This window comes from Oreochromis aureus, linkage group 7 (genome assembly GCF_013358895.1).
Source record: "Oreochromis aureus strain Israel breed Guangdong linkage group 7, ZZ_aureus, whole genome shotgun sequence".
NCBI lineage: Eukaryota > Metazoa > Chordata > Actinopteri > Cichliformes > Cichlidae > Oreochromis > Oreochromis aureus.
Genome location: NC_052948.1, coordinates 16,455,944 through 16,475,173, shown reverse-complemented (window position 1 = coordinate 16,475,173; position 19,230 = coordinate 16,455,944). Strand labels below are relative to the sequence as shown.

Here is a 19,230-nt window from a genome sequence, read left to right as displayed (position 1 = left end):
TCAGCAGAGAGCCAGAGAGCACGCTGATCACAGGGCTGCAATGTGTTTGATGTCTCCTAGGGACTGACAGCTTCTCTCCCCTTGGGAGCCCCTTCTCTCACCCCTTCTCTGCTCCCTGCACCACCCTTTCTCTATATCATTCCTCTTTATCCTCATCTTTCCATACATAGCATCTCCTTCACAGTCTGTGCCCTGCTCGGGAGGGGTGGGTTTGCGAAAGAACACTTGTGCTCTTGTGGGACTGTTGGTACTGTTTGAGAAAACACAGAGGTTCCCAAACAAGGCTTTGTTCAGCAGGAAGCACACCTGCGAGTGTGTCTCCATAAATACTGACATGATGAGCTGCCATCTCTCATAGTCTGACATTCTGGCTGACATTCAATCTGGCTTAGTGGCAAGAGGGGGCTGACAGCTGACCTTCAGCCCCGAGATGGATGAGTGTGTGGATATCTGGATTTGAATGCATAATTATGTATATTAAAAAGGAAGAAAATTGTAATATTTTTCTGTTTCAGAACAAGTTCTGCTAACCTGCTAATGCATGGGTCATTTTGCAAACAAGATTATATACTATGGGTCAGTAGCAGCCTTATACAAAGTAATTAGCCTGCATGGCTCCACAGTCAGATGCCACAATTTGATTTCAGTAGCACTGACGAGTTTTTGGAAGTTGTGGCATTTTTTTCCTTTTTTCTTACTCTGTGGTCGCAGCAGCTGAATGGCAATATTTTCCAGCAGAGTGCAAGTTTGTGAGAGCTTCATGCTTCCCAAGTTGGAAAATGAACACGGAAACTAATGGCATATTATTTAGTATGAGGGATGAGATAGTTGAGGTTAGTATATTCCACTGTATACTATTTGTCATTTTCATGCCCCAGTTGTGCTTTTAAATTATCTGATTTCTGACTGCCATAAAAACTAGACATTAGTGCATCTTTGTAGTGTATGGCTATCAGAATCCTCCAATATTACATAAAATGCTGTTCGGCATGAAATCTACAACTTAGAAATTCATCTGTTATTGTCTGATACACCGCTATGAGAATAAACTGCGAACTGCATCTTTGTCATTTATCATTTTAATGTTAAATGGCAAAGATGAATGAATACTAAAGCCTATTCATATATTATTCATGTATTAACTACTTTGTAGCTCACTAAGAACCCAGCATAGGAAAAAAGTTATAGGGAAAAAAAAAATAATTTAAAAAAAATGTTTAGTTGTTAAATTGTTTGCATGAAATTTACTAACAAGGCAACAGTTTGAGGAATACCTTAAAACTGAGTGTCTAATTAAAAAAATATTACAAAGGCTGTAACAGAGTACCAGGTCCCCTGGAATTAATTTGAGAGTTAAATGTTTGCAAGACCTGATTATTCTTTTGGCAGAAGACCTTTTCTGGCAACCCCTCCTACACAGGTCAAGGTGCAGCAGGATTTCATCAGTTGGGTTGTGTGTTAGCATGAGCCCATCCGTCATGGCAAGAGAGTGTCGGCTGGATGTCCCTGTCACTAAGCTGTCCATTTTGTCAGACAGCCAGATCCATCATATAGAGATGGGGACTGAGCCTCGCTAGCGGAAGACAACCACCCCGCAAATACATACAAATATGCAAATTAACAGCAAAATAAACATCACCCTGCAAACGAGCCATCCATCAATGACCAGTTTCTCAGCAGCTCAGCGCTGGCAAGGCAACACCAATCAGGCCCCCCATTAGGGGGAGTGATGAAATGTCATCATCACATCCTGTCATCCTCCTTCTCTTCTAAATATATATACATATGTGTGCGTAAAGAAGAAAGTGTGTGTGTGCGCACAAGTGTGTTTGTGTCTTTTATATATTAGATAAAGACAGCCAATGTAAATTCAAAATGCATGTTTTAAATGTTGAACAGCTATCCAGTTACCCGGCCCTATGTGAAAAAGTAATTGTCCCATAAAACTAATAACTGGTTGTGACACCAGAAGAACTGCAATCGAGTGTTTGTAATTACTGTCTGTGAGTCTTTCATGTCACTGTGGAGGAATTTTGCCCCACTCTTCAGTGGAGAATTGTTTTAATTCAGCCACACTGATTGGTTTTCGAGCATAAACAGCCTGTTTAATCAGATTTTAAGTTGGACTGTGACTATGTCATCCATTATATATTTTGATTCATTCACAGGCGAACTTGCTGGTGTGGTCTGGCTCATTGTCCTGCCACATAAAGTGAGCATGAACTAATAGCTGGACATTGTCCTTCCTGGTTTTTTGGTATAGGGCAGAAATCATTTTTTAATTGAAGTCATCCAGGTCTCGAAGCAGCAAAGCAGCCCCAGACAGTCACACTACCACCACCATGTTTAACTGCGGCTCATGTTCTTTTTATGTGTTAGTTTCATGCCAGATGTGGAGGGACTCAAACCTTTCACAAAGTTTATTTTTTGTCTTGTCAGTCTTTTCGGGATCATGTTTTTTGGCAGATGTGAGACAAGCCTTTGCGTTCTTTTTGGTTAACAGCGGTTTTATCCCCTGTAACTCTCCTGTGGAAGTTATTTTTGCCCAGTCTCTCGAGTGAATGATGAACACTGACCATAACTGAGGCAAGTGAGGCCTGCAATTCTTTAGATGTTGTGTTTAGATGTAGCCGTCCTGGATGACTTGCTCATGCACTCCTGGACTAATTCTGGTAGGCCGGCCACTCCAGTTGAAAACTGTTTTTCTCCATTAGTGAATAATGACTCTCACCGTGATTCCCCAAACCTCAAAAATAGACTTGTAACCCTTTGCAGACTGATAGACATCAATGAAACGATCTAATCTTTTCTTGATTTTCTTTAGATTGCAACATGAAGGACTGCTTTCCGAGATCTTTTAGCCTTCTTTGTTTTGTCAAACATTAAACACGCCTGGGTGCGGCTTTAGAAATTGAACTCCGCTTTCCAAAAAATGTAGTTAATCACAGTAAATTCATGATTTAGCAAGGGAAGCCAATTATTTTTTCCACACAGGGCCAGAGAGCTTAGGATAGCATTTTTACTGTAAAAAAAGAAATCTGCACCTTCTGTTTATCTTTGTCCAATATTAGTTTTGTGTGATGGTCTGAAACATAAAAGTGTGTGAAATATGAAAAAAGAAATAAGAAATGAGGAGGTATGTACACATTTTTCCACTCTCACACTCATTCCTCGATCTCATACACTTTCTCAGTCCAATATTGGCGTTTTGCTCTAAATTTCCCTCCCATCTATTTTCAAAGCTCTCCTTTTCTTTCAAGTGCCTGTTCATCATTGTGATTATAAGTTAGCTGGACACATTTAGAATGAATACTTGCTCTGTCTGTCTTTGTGTTTGAATGGATAATGATGTGATGGGAAACATTTTACTATCAGGGAATACAAATCAGACCACATGTGACATTACTTTCCATCCAGGCTCTGGCCTATGGGTTTTAATATATCACCTCATTACTGCTATGTGACATTAACAGCAAGCAGATTTTATGATACCTGAAACAAAAATCAAAATTATGACAATATACTTATGTTATTGGTTTCATCATTTAATCTTTCTGGTTGCCAAGCTGAAAGCTTCAGAACGCCAAGAGGGTGGATTGGAAAGAAAGACCTCTTAATGGAATAAATGTCAAAGAAAGGAAAAACACTGAGGAGTTGGAATTCTTCGAGTCCAGACTCATGTTGCATTTCTGGCAGTGTGCACAGACATCCGTTTTGACCACGTTACATTCAAACATGCATATAAAGTCTCCATGTTTCACTCTAAAGTATTTCAAAAGGTCTCTAATGAGTACTTGGGTTGTCAAAATCGACTACAAAGTAGACTCAAATGAAGCTGCACGTCATACCTCATCCATTAACTGTGAGTTGTAAGTAGATGAATCCCAAAATGAAATGTCAAGTCTTTCCTCTCAGCTCTGGCACCTTGAAATAAATGCACCCAGACTAGTTTTGCTGGCCTGTGTTGGCTACATTTACGAAAACCACAATCAATTTGCACTCCCGTGTTCTCCCTGTATTTAGCAGGCATGGCTCCCAAAGCACAACATTGTTTTTAGCTCCAGTTCGTCTGATTCTGCACTTGCCACAGCAGAGCAGTTACAGCATCGTAAAGGTCTGTGGTTAGCCCGCCAGCAGCAAGTAGAAGGTCGCTTGCCTTTAGGGAGTGGAGGAACGAGCCTTGAGCAACTTGAACCACAACTCAGCGCAGCGGCCGAAAACATGGCATTCCTTAGACTACCTTAAACTGCCCTGCCAACTGCTGCATCACACATCGGTTACAGTAATTTGACAAACAGTGGGCGACGCTGCAGTGAAAAGCCTCAAACTAAAACATATGTGTTACAAACGTAGTTCAAAGAGCACTGCAATTCAAGTGGAGTGGAAGACAAAATAATGAAAAAATCACTGCTGTCCTCATGTTAAGGTGCTTGTTTCTTAAAGTTATAATTGAAGAGACCAACAAAAAGAAAAAGGAGTGATAAACACACACACACAAAGAGAACCAGTGATGAAGCATGCAATTCCGTCATGCTCACATACACACTGTTTTTATGACGTGTGTAAAAAGCAACAAAGGATGACACAGAAGACTGAGGGGATTTCTCTCTTTAGAGGCTATTGGGCAGTCATCGTGTCTGCTTGCTACCACAGCTTTGACCACACCAACCACTGGACATCCCAACGCAGCGAGTAAAAACACTAACCTCTGTGTCCACAGCTCCCTGACTTTGTCTATTTATTCCACTTCATGTCTTTTTTAAAACCATTGATTCCTTCTTCGTCTCTCTCTTAGGATCTCTTTGGTTTGCTCTTCACCTCCAACAACACAAACACAGCCAAAAACAAAAAAAATCTTCTCTCGCGCTTCATCTTAAGCTGCCGTTTCAGTCTTTCAGTGATTTATTAGCGATCTTCTCGCTACAGTGGTTTCATTCTCCCTGTGCTATAGTTCATGTTAGTTCCTGGACTGATACATCTGCCAACCACATGTTCCCCCCAGCCAGCCAACACTTCACTACAGCTGAACAGTTGGACTGTGTGTGTGCTCTTGAGTGAAAGTTGGTGGTATTTCTATTGAACGTGTGCATGTTGCAGTCTATTGTGTAACCGTGTCCCCCACATGGCTTCATTCAGAGGGATTAGAGCCCCACCTTATCTAAGACCCCTTGCTCATAAACACCATGCTCATAAAACTCCCTCGTGGAGTTGCGTGACCCTCTTGTGCTCAAAGGCCCATTTATATTTGTCACAACACTGGATATGAAGAGGCATCACACTGTATTATTGTTCCACTGCATTATCTTCAAAGCATTTTGGTCAAACGCTGGCTCTCTGTTAAGTCACCAAGTTTCCATGAGCTTATTAATAAAGGACGTTCTCTCTAGGAGAATGTCTTCAGCCCTTCCAATGCTGAGGAGCCTTCAATAGCTAAGTGGACCACCGTGTTCTGCAAACTAGCTGAGTTTCTATCACTTGATCATAAAAAAATCCCAATCTACCTCAAAAATGCAGAGAAAAATTAATCGAAGGGAAAATAAAACTATAAATCTATTAAATCGTCATTCAGAATCTCCTCTATGACAAGACTGCTTTTGCATGTGCCTGCTGCTCCATGGAGTCCTGAATCCCACAGTGGGAGGGGTGGCTGGAGAATTAGAGCAGAGAGACAAAGTGCAGAAAGCGCTTCAGCTGAGGACCAAATGTCTAACTGGCACTGCGAAACCCAGACAGATTACACATGCTGTAACGGAAGACTTTGCAGACTTACTTAAACACACATCTTACAGAAAGTCACCGTTCCACAAGCTGCTGCCTATCAGGGTAGGCGTAGCCTTAAAACTTTTCAAGTAATTAGAGTGAAGCTAAGGTGACGCAATCCGTGCTTGGATGCCTCCCCAGTAAACAGAGCTGCCAAGAGTGAAGAACTGCCCTGGCCAGAGTGAAGTCAATGTCTGAAGAACAGTGGAGTTAGTCAGGATAAGGGAGCCCACTGCGCAGCAGTTCTGGGACACTAGCCCTGTTCTCTAAGGAGTTCTTTATAGCTGTTCCACTGCCCCAAAAGAGCCCCCATCCGTGCACACAAGGGCTCCATCCGCAAATACTTCGTCTGAGTCTAAAATCTTGGTTATGTGTCCAAAAAAGAGTTGCACTTAATGCATTTCAGTTGCATGCTTACAGTGTAATTCGATTACAGTTGCCAGAAGTTTAAAGAATTATAAGTTTAACTTTAATCTTTTAAGAATAAAGAGAGATTCAATTTGTATCATTAAAGCAGAGCATGCACACAATACAAAGGAAAGGCAGACAAAGAATAAGATAAGTTGTTTGCAAACTTCATCCAGTTTAATAGCAACATCGACCACCTAAACTGTCGATACATTTGCATCTCTGGATAAATTAATTGTAAATCAGCCCGTCCACTGGGCCTTTACTCCAACATTTGGCAAGCTGACCTAGTGATCACTCGTTTTTTTTAAGTTTAATCTTTTAAAAGGCTCTACATTTTCTTCTTTGCTCTTCATATCTATCTCATATTCATTTTTGGGTTGTTTTTTTTTGTTCTCTCAAACATCAATGAAAACCCATCTGACCGAACCCTTGATCACATCATCCTGACTCCTCATCCATCACGACCTGTCATAACCAGAGAAGGGAAGTGGTCTTATGCTGAGTCTGGGAACGGATGTGGATCACTGAGCTGGATCGTAATACTCCGTGGTCCCAGCAGACACTTCTCGGGGTATCTGAGGGTTTACTAGTACTAAAAAGCATAAGAAAAAAAAAGCAGCTTGTATTGGCAAAAGAAGCAAGACTCACCAAAGCCAAAAGCAGCTGGAGCAGGAATGGGAGCCGACTGGACTGGCGTTGAGGTGTAGAGGCCAGTCACCAGGAGACCATCGAAGGATACACTGGTGGAGATGGTTACTGAAGAGAGAGAAAAAAGGAACATGCTTACTGCTGGTGAAGCTGAGAGTTACTCCCAGAAACATTTTAAACATAATGCATCCAGCTCTTATTTGTTTCACCACCCCTGTATTAACACCTCAAATGAATACAGGAAGATGAACTGTGAACGCCAATTAGGTGTCAGAGATCGCAATTACTAAGTTGCATTTACGCTTCATTTGCAGGCTAAGCAGATAATTAGCAGGCGTGATGTACGTGTGTGGACAGGATGTTTGGGAGTATGTAGAGCAGCTCACTAACGTCCTGCTGCTAATCACATCAGGTGTTAGCACATGGAAAGGTAAACTGGCCTTTAAATGGGATGCCAACAAGACCAAACACCCTGCAGGAGGAGAGGAGAGCACAGGGAGGTGTTGAAGCAAAATCTAGAAGGTCACTTGGACACATATAAATATATTCAGACAGAAGTAGAAGCATTATTAAAACATGTGCTAAACCAGGGTTGGAGTTACTTTAAAGGTTGCTGAATGAGAAAACAGCAGAATATCCCCACCTTACCTTTTACAGAGAAAAAGAGTGGCAGGATGTAATCTACCTCATCCTCAACAAATCACAGCGCTTTAATCAAAGCCTGTCGTACTGACAACCATATTAGAACAGACTGATGAGCTAATTGGCTGTAACCCTGATAGCTTTGCTAAGCCTTTATTCTTTCCAGCCCACCACAAACAGCCACAGATCAGAAAACTCCCGGGAGTGTGTTATCCAGCTGAACACATCTACAGCTCAGTGTATCCCGAAGCACGTTAACTATTGATCCACCCGGTAAACAAGGGCCCTGAGTGATGGGACCACAGAGTCAGCTGCATCACTGGAGGAAGAGGGCTCAGTCACTGGACTGTTTCCAGCCAGACAGAGCAGGGTAAAAGGAACAGCCCGTGGCTCAAAGGAGGAACACACACACCCCACTAAAAAAACAGAAAACAAAACCATTTTACACATCGGGGAATAAAATCCTTTGCGGCCGAGAAAGATGAAGGCATTGTTGTTTCCTGACCCTGGAATCCCCCTGCTTATGGAGGAAAACTGAATGGGAAAATGAGGCGACACCCACAGCGAGACTGTGTTTTAGTAAGAATAGCAACATGTCAGTTGGGTCTCAGGGCGTTCATTCTTCTGGGTTTGGTGCGTTACACTGAGGAATTCTGGGCAGAGCAGACTCCTGTGTGGCCCCGTCTGCCTGCCTGGCTGTCTGACTGGGCGACTCCATTAACATGTCCTCGCACAAGACGCTTGTGTGTGTGTCTCTGAATGTGTGTGTTCTCCGCGTGTCTGTGTATGTTGGACGTGTTACACCCTGTCTTAGGAGCAGAGTTCAGTCCATCTCTTCCCTCCCTTTCTCTCCTCCATATCAAAGGCTCAATAATTCATCCCACAACACTCCTTACTGTATCCGGACGTTTCCTCCCTCGTTTTTCTGTCGTAACTTTTACACAGGGATCCAGCGCTCCACAAGGAGTATATACTGTGTTTAGTAATAGTATAAACACTGTGCATACAACTTCTCTCTGCTCCATTACAGTATAAAACAGTCGGTTTTATACTTGTTAATGCTTCTCTGATCATTTCTTTGAGAAACAGCCACTCAAGTAACAGGATCTAAATCTCATTTCAAGGACTTCCACTTTTTTTCCAGCTGCTTGCGTCTCCTCACAGATAGGCTTTTAGCTCCAGTGTTGTGACACACTGTTTCTCAACTTACCACAATTTAAATGTACTGAGTGAGCCTAATTTGGGATGAAAGGGTTAGTGTTATGAAAGGCCTATTTTAAAGGTAACCATGCAGGTAACTAAGTATTTTGTCATGGTCCCTGGTCTGCTTTTTGAGTTGCTTTACAGTTTATGGAATCATGTTTATTATTTAGTTTGTTTTTCTAGTGCTCAAAGTTTTTAATTATCGTTAGCTTGACTTTTTGTTTCCTGTTTTGATTTCTTTATTATTCCAGCATACAGTGAGTCTTTGTTCTTGTTACTGTAGACAGCGTGTTTCGGTTAATGTTCTGCTTTTTATTTGTTGTAGTTATTTTAGTCACCTCAGTGTTTCTTTCTCTGTTCCTTCTGTCTCATCTTTCTGTTACTGTCTGTTTCTCTGGCTGTTATTAATATCTAGTGTCGGTCTTATCTCTGTGTGTAGCGTCTTGTCTCTGGATTACTTCCTGTTTTACTTTGACGGTTAGTTATCCTTCATGTCCTGTGTTAGTTCCACTTCCTGTTTTTCCCCCCCATTTGTTTTCAGCTGTCTCGCTCTCCACCTGTCTCAGTCCTCCATGTATATACACACTTGTGTCTTACCTTTTGTCCCTTTTTGAAGTAACATATTTTCCAGAGGCTCTCTCTGTTTTCCCCGGCCCCAATTATTACTTTTGGACTTCTGTTTGTTTCTCTATGGTTTTGTAATTTGGGACTTAATAAAAGGTTTGTTGTTCTTGTTATCTAACTCTTGGTGCCTAAACATAACCAAATACTTTTTGCTGTCTAAACCTAATCAGAGAGTAATAGCAAAAGTTTAAAAAAAAAAAAAGAGCAAGAGAGTGAAAACAGAACTAATTAGAGAGTGGAGGAAAAAAACAAAGTGCAAAACACACAGCTCACAAACCAGACACAAACCACCGTCTCCAGTGATTTAATTCACTGCCAATTCGCCAGCCTCCAAATGAGGATTTTATCGCCCTATAAAGAAGGAAAATTACGTCTCAGCGTCCGCTGAAGCCATCGGACTGCACAGCTCTGCAACCCCAGCCGCATCTGATGGAAAGACTGGGATGCACTGGGATGAGAACGCGCTTAAAATGCGTTATTGACACTTCCTACATAGCAGTTCATATTATTAATTGTGTTTGGAGGAGTAATTTTTTATACTCCCTGTCATCCACTCCACTTTGCAAACTTCTACAGCACAGTGTAAACAAGAAATAAAAACACCAGTTATGCTTTATTTCCATTTCACCCTTGATGACTGAGTGGTTTTTCATGGCATTGAGATTATGTTTATTTTTCTTGACCACATATCTGTGTGAATGTGTATGTGTGGATATTGGTTTGTTTGTTTTATATGTCAGAAATAAATGTTATCATGGTCGCAAATATTAACCAGTCAAAAGGGAGAGCTGTCTGCAGTCCCTCCTGGTCAATATAAAAAGCCTTACACTTAAAATATAGACGATTGCTTTTTTTAATTTAATATTAGAAATGCTTGGTTGTCCACAAAAAAAATAGCTGGCTCTAATAACACTGTGAGCAACAAGTAATTTCCTTTTGCTTGTCTGCTCTGAGCACTGCCAAATTCTATCAGCATGTACAGCGTGTACACGAAGCTGTATTTTGAGAAAGATACATATTTTGCTTGGCAACAGAAGCATTATCATATTCGCTCCATGTTGCTCAGTGCACCTCTAACACGTCCCTTTCTGCAGAATGCAAAGAAAAGGGCTTTCTTATTCAAAAAAAAAAAAGCAGTTATCATGTTCATATTATGCATACATGTCCTCCTCATTTGTGCTATTTTTCTATCCCTCCAAGAATACATTACCCATTCAACAAATCCGTTCCACTGTGTGGTTAAGACATGTTATCAGTCTTTACATTATGCAGTATTGATCCAAGGCCATGACATGAAGCAGTATTTAATGGAGTAATGACTGAGTTTAATGGACTAAGTTGGACCAGGCTCAGTACGCACAAAACGCTCATTTCTGCACTTCCATTGACCTGCATCACCAAGGTTACACGCACTCCATTACCCTCCACAGACAACTTTACATGTGCTCCACAAATACAGCAAACAAAAGACTTTTTTTCCCCCTGCCTTCATCATGCCGTTTCTCTCTTTAGCCGCGCTTTACACCTTTCCTACAGCTTCACTCCCATTGAGGAATCGCTGTAAAAGAAAAATCCTCTTTCCTGCACTTTCCCCATCAACTCCTTTCTCATGCATTTTCTGCTCCCTCGCAGCAGTGCACCTCTGTTTGATGTAGAGCATGGGGTGGGGGAGAAAGAGTGGAGAGGAGGAAAAGCTAGGGGCACGAGGTTACAATCGAAAAAAGAAAAAAAAAGAAAAACAAGAACAGGGGTGAAGAGGGATGGAGAAAGAAGGGGTACTGGAGTGGCCCGTGGAGAGCAGCACTACCTGATCAATACAAATCCAGGATCTAAATTATTTAGAAAGGCCTCTAACAACCTTCTCTCACTCGCCTGTGGAATGCATCAGACAGATGAGCCAATCAGATGAGATGAGATGAGATCCAATCACCTGTGGGGCTGCTTCACTCACGAGCACACACACAGACACGCACACAGATCTAAAGGGAGGCCTTTGATGGTAGCCTTAACATTCTTGTCCATACTTCATTTCTGAGCAATGTTCACTTGGCCGAGGGGGATGAGGAGCCATGAGGCGGGCAAAAGAGGTGAAATTAATACCAATAGTCTCATTCAACACGTAGGCAGGTTCTGTGTTTTTGGGTATGTATTTTTCCATGTGCATTGTTTCTTCACATATAAACAAACCGAGTGTCAGGCTAGTGCTGTTCATGCAAACTTCTAGATTGAACTTTAGGCTTTTTCCTGTCGTAAGGACTAATCTCTGGTTTACGTGTCAAGTGCACACTTAAAAAAAAGAACAATACGTGTGCGTTAACTCTGTATTTGCTGTATCAATTTTGACTGCTAGCTTAATAATTGGGGATAGGTCAGTAGATCTTTAGCATGCTTTAGCATGTGTCTGAGCAGTTTCTGCTGTGTGCATGTCCTCGCTCAATCACCGTGCAGGATACAGGAAAACCCTGCCATAATGTTTCCTTTCGATAAACCTTAATGCTTTACAACATGTTGGTATTTTACAGCATGTGGGCTGGCCGCTACTTGTTTTTAAGTGCTTCTGTTCTTAATTAAATTTTGGGTTATGTGATTCTTGTTGTGTTTAGGAAGGAAGAAGAAGGGAGTTGTTCAAGGTTTCTACAGACAAATGAGCTACTAAACATTAACAAGGCCTGCATACGTTGGTGAACCTTCATGTTTCAAATTTCAAGAGGCACACGCTAGGTCCAAGAGTCATGCCTGCAAGTGCTCCTGACTTAGATCTTGCAAAATCCTCATTACACTGTATGCATAGCACTCATACCCACATACAGATGCTCATATTTTATACTGGAACACACCACAGAGCACATCTCTTGGCCCTAAGCCAGTATGTAATATTGATGGTGCGATGTGGTATGCCTCATTATAGACACACACAACCGTGCTACTGCTCAACTATTGATGGGCCCAGGGCTTTCTTCACTTCTTGGGATCCACCAGGAGTAATGTTAGGGCACGAAGTATCAGAGCACCACACAACGCAACAAAATACACATCCTTTGCTGACAAGTCTCTCAGAGATCAAGTAGGCACACACACACACAGAAAACACATACAGTGATGACTAACTGGTAATGTAAAACTAATCTTCTGTGACAGTCTACTCTGCAAAAATATGTTCACAAAAAACTGCGAGTAAATAAAAGAAAAGCCTGCTTTTCATCTAAATGTATGCATGTGCTAAACGCTACACTACTTGTTCTGTCTGAGCAAATCTTGGTTTGAATTTGTATGATTAATTTTTCAGCTAGGATTCTCGATGAGTTCTTGTAGCCAGCTGCTAACCAAGAACAGGGCTGCATTATCGTATCGCCTGAGTGCATTACGCTTTCCTGAATCCTATAAAAGCATTCTCAACGTGGGAACAGCAAGGCACTGGAAGGAGACAGTGAATAGGTATTTAAATTTTACAAGATACTACAGTATGGTTTTACACTAGTCCCAGAGGTGTGCTATTGCCTTTAGACATGACTGTAACGGTGCTAGACAAAGAACCTGTTTTTTTTCCTATATATAGTACAAACAGTGAGGGGGGAGCCATGAATGATAGAAGGTTTGGCCAATTCCTTGAGAAAAAAAAATGGGTGTATTAAGCTGTCAAACACAAACCAAATGCTCATGCTGGAAATTCCAAACTAATGTGAATGGATCACTGTATGCTGGGTCAGCAATTACAACAGTGTCCAGAAAAATAGCACCCAGTGGCATTTTAAAAGCCATGGTAATGTCTCCTTATGGTGCAGCAAAGCATAATCGGTACTGTACTTGGCAACATGTGGCATGAGCTCATTCTTAGAAATAAAGAAAAAAAAGCATGGGAAGGGATTAAACTAGAGCTGGACAGGAAGTCCTGGAGGTCTCAAAGAAGACCTGACTTACATCACGGACAAGTGTGTTTGCATTGAAGTGTCTGTGTGGTTGGCATGGCCTGAACAGCTCCTTTCTGCTCTTTGTGTACAGACACACCCACCAGTCTTTAGCCTCACCCAATTTCACTTCACTTACACAAGTCTCAAATAAACCTATTGAAAATACCTAAAAATGGAAAGAAATGACTTTAGAAGGAGGTTCTGACAAAATCTGATACAGCTGCTCCCTTTTATACCGGGGGCTGAAAGTACAGCTTAAAGAAGCAAGAGTCTGAAAAAAGTCATTTTAGCAAGACATCACAGCACAGACAGTGCAAGAGAATATATTATCAATGAAATTCCCTCCATCCCAGGAGGATGCCCTTTTTGTTTCCAAATGGATGGAGGTTTTCCTGGCAACGATCTGGATAAAGATAGCCGACCATCTGACCCATATCCCACTGGCAGACACACACGTGCCCCAGAGAGGACCAGGAAATGGAGGCCAGATCACAGGGAAGCTATAGTTCCATCTGTTTCCACGGCCATGCCAGTGTCGGGGTGCCACTTCACTCTGAGCTTCCTGAAATGGTTCAAACTGTCAGTCACCTGACCGTGACACCGTGAAGGATAGGTTGCTGTTACCAATGACAATGAAGAAAGCAAAGATTGGAGCTTTAAACGGACAGCGTGTTCATGAATACGCAGGCCATCTGAATTACCCAAGTCTAAGTCTCTCCTTACAGCTTCAGAAGATTGTGTGGGAAGTGTGTTTCTGCACATATATGTGTCATGTGGCGTTCGAGTCAGGTTTTAGAGGCATCATTCCATTGCGTAACCTTCTGGCACCATCCTGGCCTGCTGGCACCGCCATCTGCTGCTGTGAAACACTAGATCACAGACGACCTATCAGCCACAGAGCTTCTACAGGTCTGCTTATCTACAACATGTATAACCTTTTCTGCAAAAAGGCTCAGAGAAAGCAGTTTTTCCTCTTGGGAGCAGGACACGTGTCCTTTCGTGATCACTGCCAGAGATAATAGCCAATTTCTGTTCTTGATCCAGTTTCTTCTATTGAGGTTCTACTCTGTTTACCAACGAGGGGAGCTGAAGCCTTTACTGCCTGCCTAACTTGGCTTCACCCCTGCAACAGCCGTGGAGAAAAAACAGGAGCGAAGAGGCAGTTCTGTCACAAGCATCCTGTTCCTCACACATAATCTGCCTCACAATCACACTTCATTGTGCAGCTCTCATACAATGCATACAATGTTCAGTGTGAAAACATGAGCAGGCACAGGTGTGTGCGGGATCCACAAAAAGGATCCTCGGTAAATTATTTTCCAATAATCAAAGGTTTTCACATTGTAATATTTATGTTTCTACTTTAGAGACTTTTCCTTTGTTAAGTACCACTTCAACCATCTGCAAGGGTTTTATGTCCTTTTTATTCGTGGTGCTAAAATGCTTACACTGGACTTAGAAGGAATACACAACCCTAGTGGGAAGGCATGTCCACTAATCAGCGAGGCAAAATAAGTCATGACAGAAGAGACTTCATAGCTTAGACAACTCAAAGGCTATTCTCTTTACCTGAGATTAGCTTTGATAGCACATCATCTCTCTGAGCTTTTAACATTATTCATTATTTCATTGTACACAGGCCTCAAACTGCACGCAGATCCCGTATCATTACCCAGCTCTGCTTTGAGACTCTAAATAGGTTTTGATAGGTTGCACTTCTGTTACCTGGTCTTCATCTTGTTAGGAGTTTTCATATGATGAGAAGCATGAGATAAGAAAGTGATTGTAGGTACAAGGGAAAAAAATGCAAGAAATAGCCTAATACAAATTATCTGTAACCTAAAGCAGCAGGCAAGTGTTATATAAATACAACTGCTAAAACAAAATCCAAAACATTCGCCGTAAAGGGAATGTTGTTCAGCGTCAGATGCATAATTGGTGGTTGCTATAAAGGGTTATATTGTAATCGGGTTCAAGAACACCATGATTCTTTCCCTCTGTCGCATGGTGGCTGCCAGGACTGGAGAGTGAGCTGTCCTTATGATCAACACCATGTGTTCTGTAGACAGAGAAAAAAGCTTTAGCTATCCAGGCCTGACAAGCAAAGCGTCTTCCGTCACTTGTCAAAGCCATCCTGAACATGCAAACGTGACATGAAAAGCCAAGGTGATCAAAATGCTAATCATGAAACTGACAAAATATAATTAATGTCGGTAAAATGTTACAGAGGGAAGCTGCGATTGCCTTCCAGAGAGAAAATCCAAGGAATGCAGGAAAACATTAAAAGCCTGAAAAGTTGGGTAAAACCCAAACCACAACTTCTTGCATAGGGCTGAGACACACAACACACACTGACAAATCTGGACTGTAATATAATACAAACTTGACTCTAAACTCATCAGAAAGACACCTGATCGTATGGTAATCTACTTTCACAGCAACATACAAACAAATAGTAACCACAGACAAAAACACAGACCAAATGCAGACACTGGACATGCACAGCACTGTTGCATAACTCCCTTTCCATTTCACCTGCTCCACTGGGAGCTACCCTATAGGAAAAAAGGAAGGAGACAATGAAGGCCAAGCTGTGAACTGTTAGGCATAACGTCAAGGACAGTTTTGCTGTCCCAGTCAGGGACACCAGGTTGCTTTGTTTAAAAGTTGTTTATCATATTTCCACAACTGGTTTATCTCCCACAAGGAGCGTAAACTAAACTGTTTCACAACTGAGTCATCTGTGCCAGGAAGGCATCTGTCAAAGCAAGGCCTTGAGACTTTAGCCCAACGTAGAGCAGGGATTTAGATGGGCATTTAAAATGACAGAGACTAAAACTAATGACTGAAACATTTATCTGTTTAGTTTGGCCTACCAAACTACAACTTTTTTTGACATGCCAGAAAAAAAGTAAAAATTATGAAGCACAAACTTTGTACTCTGTCCAGTCAATCAACCAACCAACAGTTGAAATACCAAACACCAAACCTCACATCATCCTCAAATGAAAGTTAAAGCATTTCAAAGGCTCTAAAAATGTCCTACAGGCCTGCATATCCAAAACACTTCTGTCTTGCATCAATGCATCAATAAAAGTGACAAGGTGGTAAATCCAAAGTAAGACAATAGAATTTGTAATGTATGTCTGTTTTGCACTCTTTGGTGTGAAGATGCTTAGATTTGGAAATCAATATCTCAATCTTCATCATTAAGTGGAATCAATTACAAATGAAGACAAACAAAAAAATACACGCCTTTTATAATTTCCTGGGTTCAGTTTTTCTACCGCTTTCCAAAAAACGGATAGCGCTATACACAATGTATGTGTCAGGAGTATCTGAACAGTTGAGACACATTTTTTCTAAACACTGAGTCTGCATGGCTTCTAAACCCCAAAACACGTTGCACCAAAACTTGGTCCACCCCAAGGATCGGGTCCCCCGACACAAACAGAGTAATATAGTGTACTGTTAAGTGCAGTGATTGCAGTCATTCCCCAACTCTCTGTGAATGGTAGTCATGGCCATTGATCAGTGGTCTTTGATCAATGGGCTTTGATCAGTGGTTGTAGATCAATGGTCATGAGAATTTGCATATTAATGATCAAGGAACTGACCTCACAGCCCATTGTTCATTCAGTGGGCTGGTTTCAGTCACTGTACAAATGTGCTGTTTAAGGTTGTTGAAACCTGTAGTCGGCTGAGACTGAAGAAGTATTCTCCCACTGAAAACGCTACGTCCAGATGAACAGAATCAACCTTTTGGGATGTACGATGAGTCAGGTAGTGAAAAGTTTTATTTGAGAGATATTGTGCTGTTGGAGACACACAACACAGACTTCACTTCACTTTCAAGGAGACAAATAGACAAAACCTAATAAACGCCAGTGTCTTGGAGCCGTCATGTTTTATTAAAATGAAACACATTGCTTATATTGAATTATTTCCAACTGAGATGAAATAGCCTAAAAAGTGAATATTTTCATATTGTTTGTGAAAAAATATATATATAATCTTTTTAAATAAAATCCTGCTGTTTAGTCTTTCCCTGAATTTACATCCTCATATTTCCAACATTACATATTCCAGACTCACTAAGGCTTATGAGATGAAAGAGAATAAGTAACACCAGGTGCACCTGCCCTCGTCTTAGCCATCCTCATGGGCTGACACATCAAACTGCAGTTTTTAATCAGGCTATGAATGTGGACTTTTGAACTGTCTGAGCCTCATCAACAGCAAAAAAACACAATGTGCCCACTTCATGTTAAACTTCAGCTGTTATGACTTCTAAAAAGCAGGTCAGCTCTCTGTGCATGCAAAATTCATGGCTTTTAAAACTCAGAGTTTTTACACAATACAGTTATGTCTTCTAGGGAAAGCACTTGACACAGAGTGATGAAAAGTAACAATGAGATATTTTATTAACTGAGGCCAAAACAAAAAAAAATGTATTTTTATGTTTTTAATCTGATGCACAGAATTAGTCTACAATGGCTCTTTTTTTTCCACCTGTGCCTGTAATACACTAACCTAGTTTTTAATGCCTACTGCCCAGGAACATCTGGACATGGCTTTCTGAAAAACCAGCTGTTCTGCTACTACTGCTACTGTACCACTACTGGATGTATGTGCACACAGGTGCACAAAAACAGTATGTATACATCTGTGCGCCGATATGTGCACACAGGAGTAACTCACACACATGCTTAGTGTATTCTCGGCTGACAGCATTCCCGACCATGTTCCCACTATCACAGATTTAATAGCGCTAATATGAATAATAGAACTGTCATTTCACAGAGGTTCACTTTTCATCCCAGCTCTGTCACTACATCTTAGCGTCTTTTCCACACCCACTTTTCCTACGCCTTTCTGCTTACACAACATTTCCCTCTATTAATAACACTTGTTCTATATATATACTTGGGGGACCGTGTTTATTTTTTAATTGTGAGTTACTTTGTAGAATACGCTTCTTTTATTCAGAACAGCAGTAAATTACATAACCATATGCTTCGTCAACACGTTGACTTATCCATGATTTTTTTTTAATGGATCAAAACAGTAAAAACAGTTCATGAGATTTAAAATGACTTTAACAGTCATCAAAAAGTCTCCTCTGAACCTACAGGTCTCTTCCTGAAAATATACAAGTGCACACAGCCAAAAGACAACATGATAGCTGTTATTCATCTGGCGAATATGAATTCCAATTGTCAAAGTCTTTCAAGAACTCAAAGACTTCCTGGCAGCTGGAAAGGAAGTGCCACGCTATTTTGCTCTCAGCTCCCTGCTCTTTCTTGGCGTGAAAGTTACAAATTATGGCCAGCTAAGTGAAAAAGTACTGACATCAGTCAAAGTCTGACACGCCTCTGTAGCTTTTGGGTATGAATGCTTGGTGGAAGGAGAGTGGCATGCTGCTGGGGAAGGGGCTTGCATAGAGCAGAGGGGATGATTGATTTCTAATTAACAAGCTGGTTGCCATAATGAAAGACTAGATGGTCTCTACTGGCAGCGGATCAATGGGGAGTGCTTCCTGTGACATCCAGTCTTAATCACACCAGCACAGCTTGCTAAGAATGCACTTATTGCTGAAAATTAATGCTTTCATACTCTCACCATCTCCCCTTTCTCATCCCCACCTCTTTTCTGTCTTAACTTCCACCTCAGACCTCTGCTTTCACTTGATAACAGGGATCACTCAATTACTATCGCTCTGCATGTGACAGTGACATGCAAATAAGCTAATGTGTTGAGTCATTGACAAATGCACCGCGATGTCTATGTTCAGACAAAGTGGAATGTGCTAAGCTGGTGCAATAAGTATCTGGTGTGTTTGCAACCAAAAGTATTTCAGTTAAATAGTATTATGAAAGCAAGTCTAATATTTCAGTCTGCGGTAATTTAAAAGTGACAGTATGGCTCTGTTTTGGGACCTCCCTGCCCTTCCACGGGGAGAGCTGGAAAGCAGTAGAGACAAGGAGAACAGAACACAGGATCATGGGCTAATAAACACTAATGAATGATTAAA

At 41.3% G+C, this 19,230-nt stretch overlaps 1 protein-coding gene across 1 annotated transcript in view; it reads right to left on the bottom strand.

The window, feature by feature from the left end:
* reln (reelin) overlaps positions 1-19,230 on the bottom strand; it is a 98,113-nt gene that overhangs the window by 68,200 nt on the left and 10,683 nt on the right. Inside the window, exon 2 of the mRNA XM_039615723.1 lies at positions 6,820-6,927. Coding sequence (XP_039471657.1) covers positions 6,820-6,927 — 108 coding nt within the window. The remainder of the gene's footprint in view (positions 1-6,819; positions 6,928-19,230) is intronic.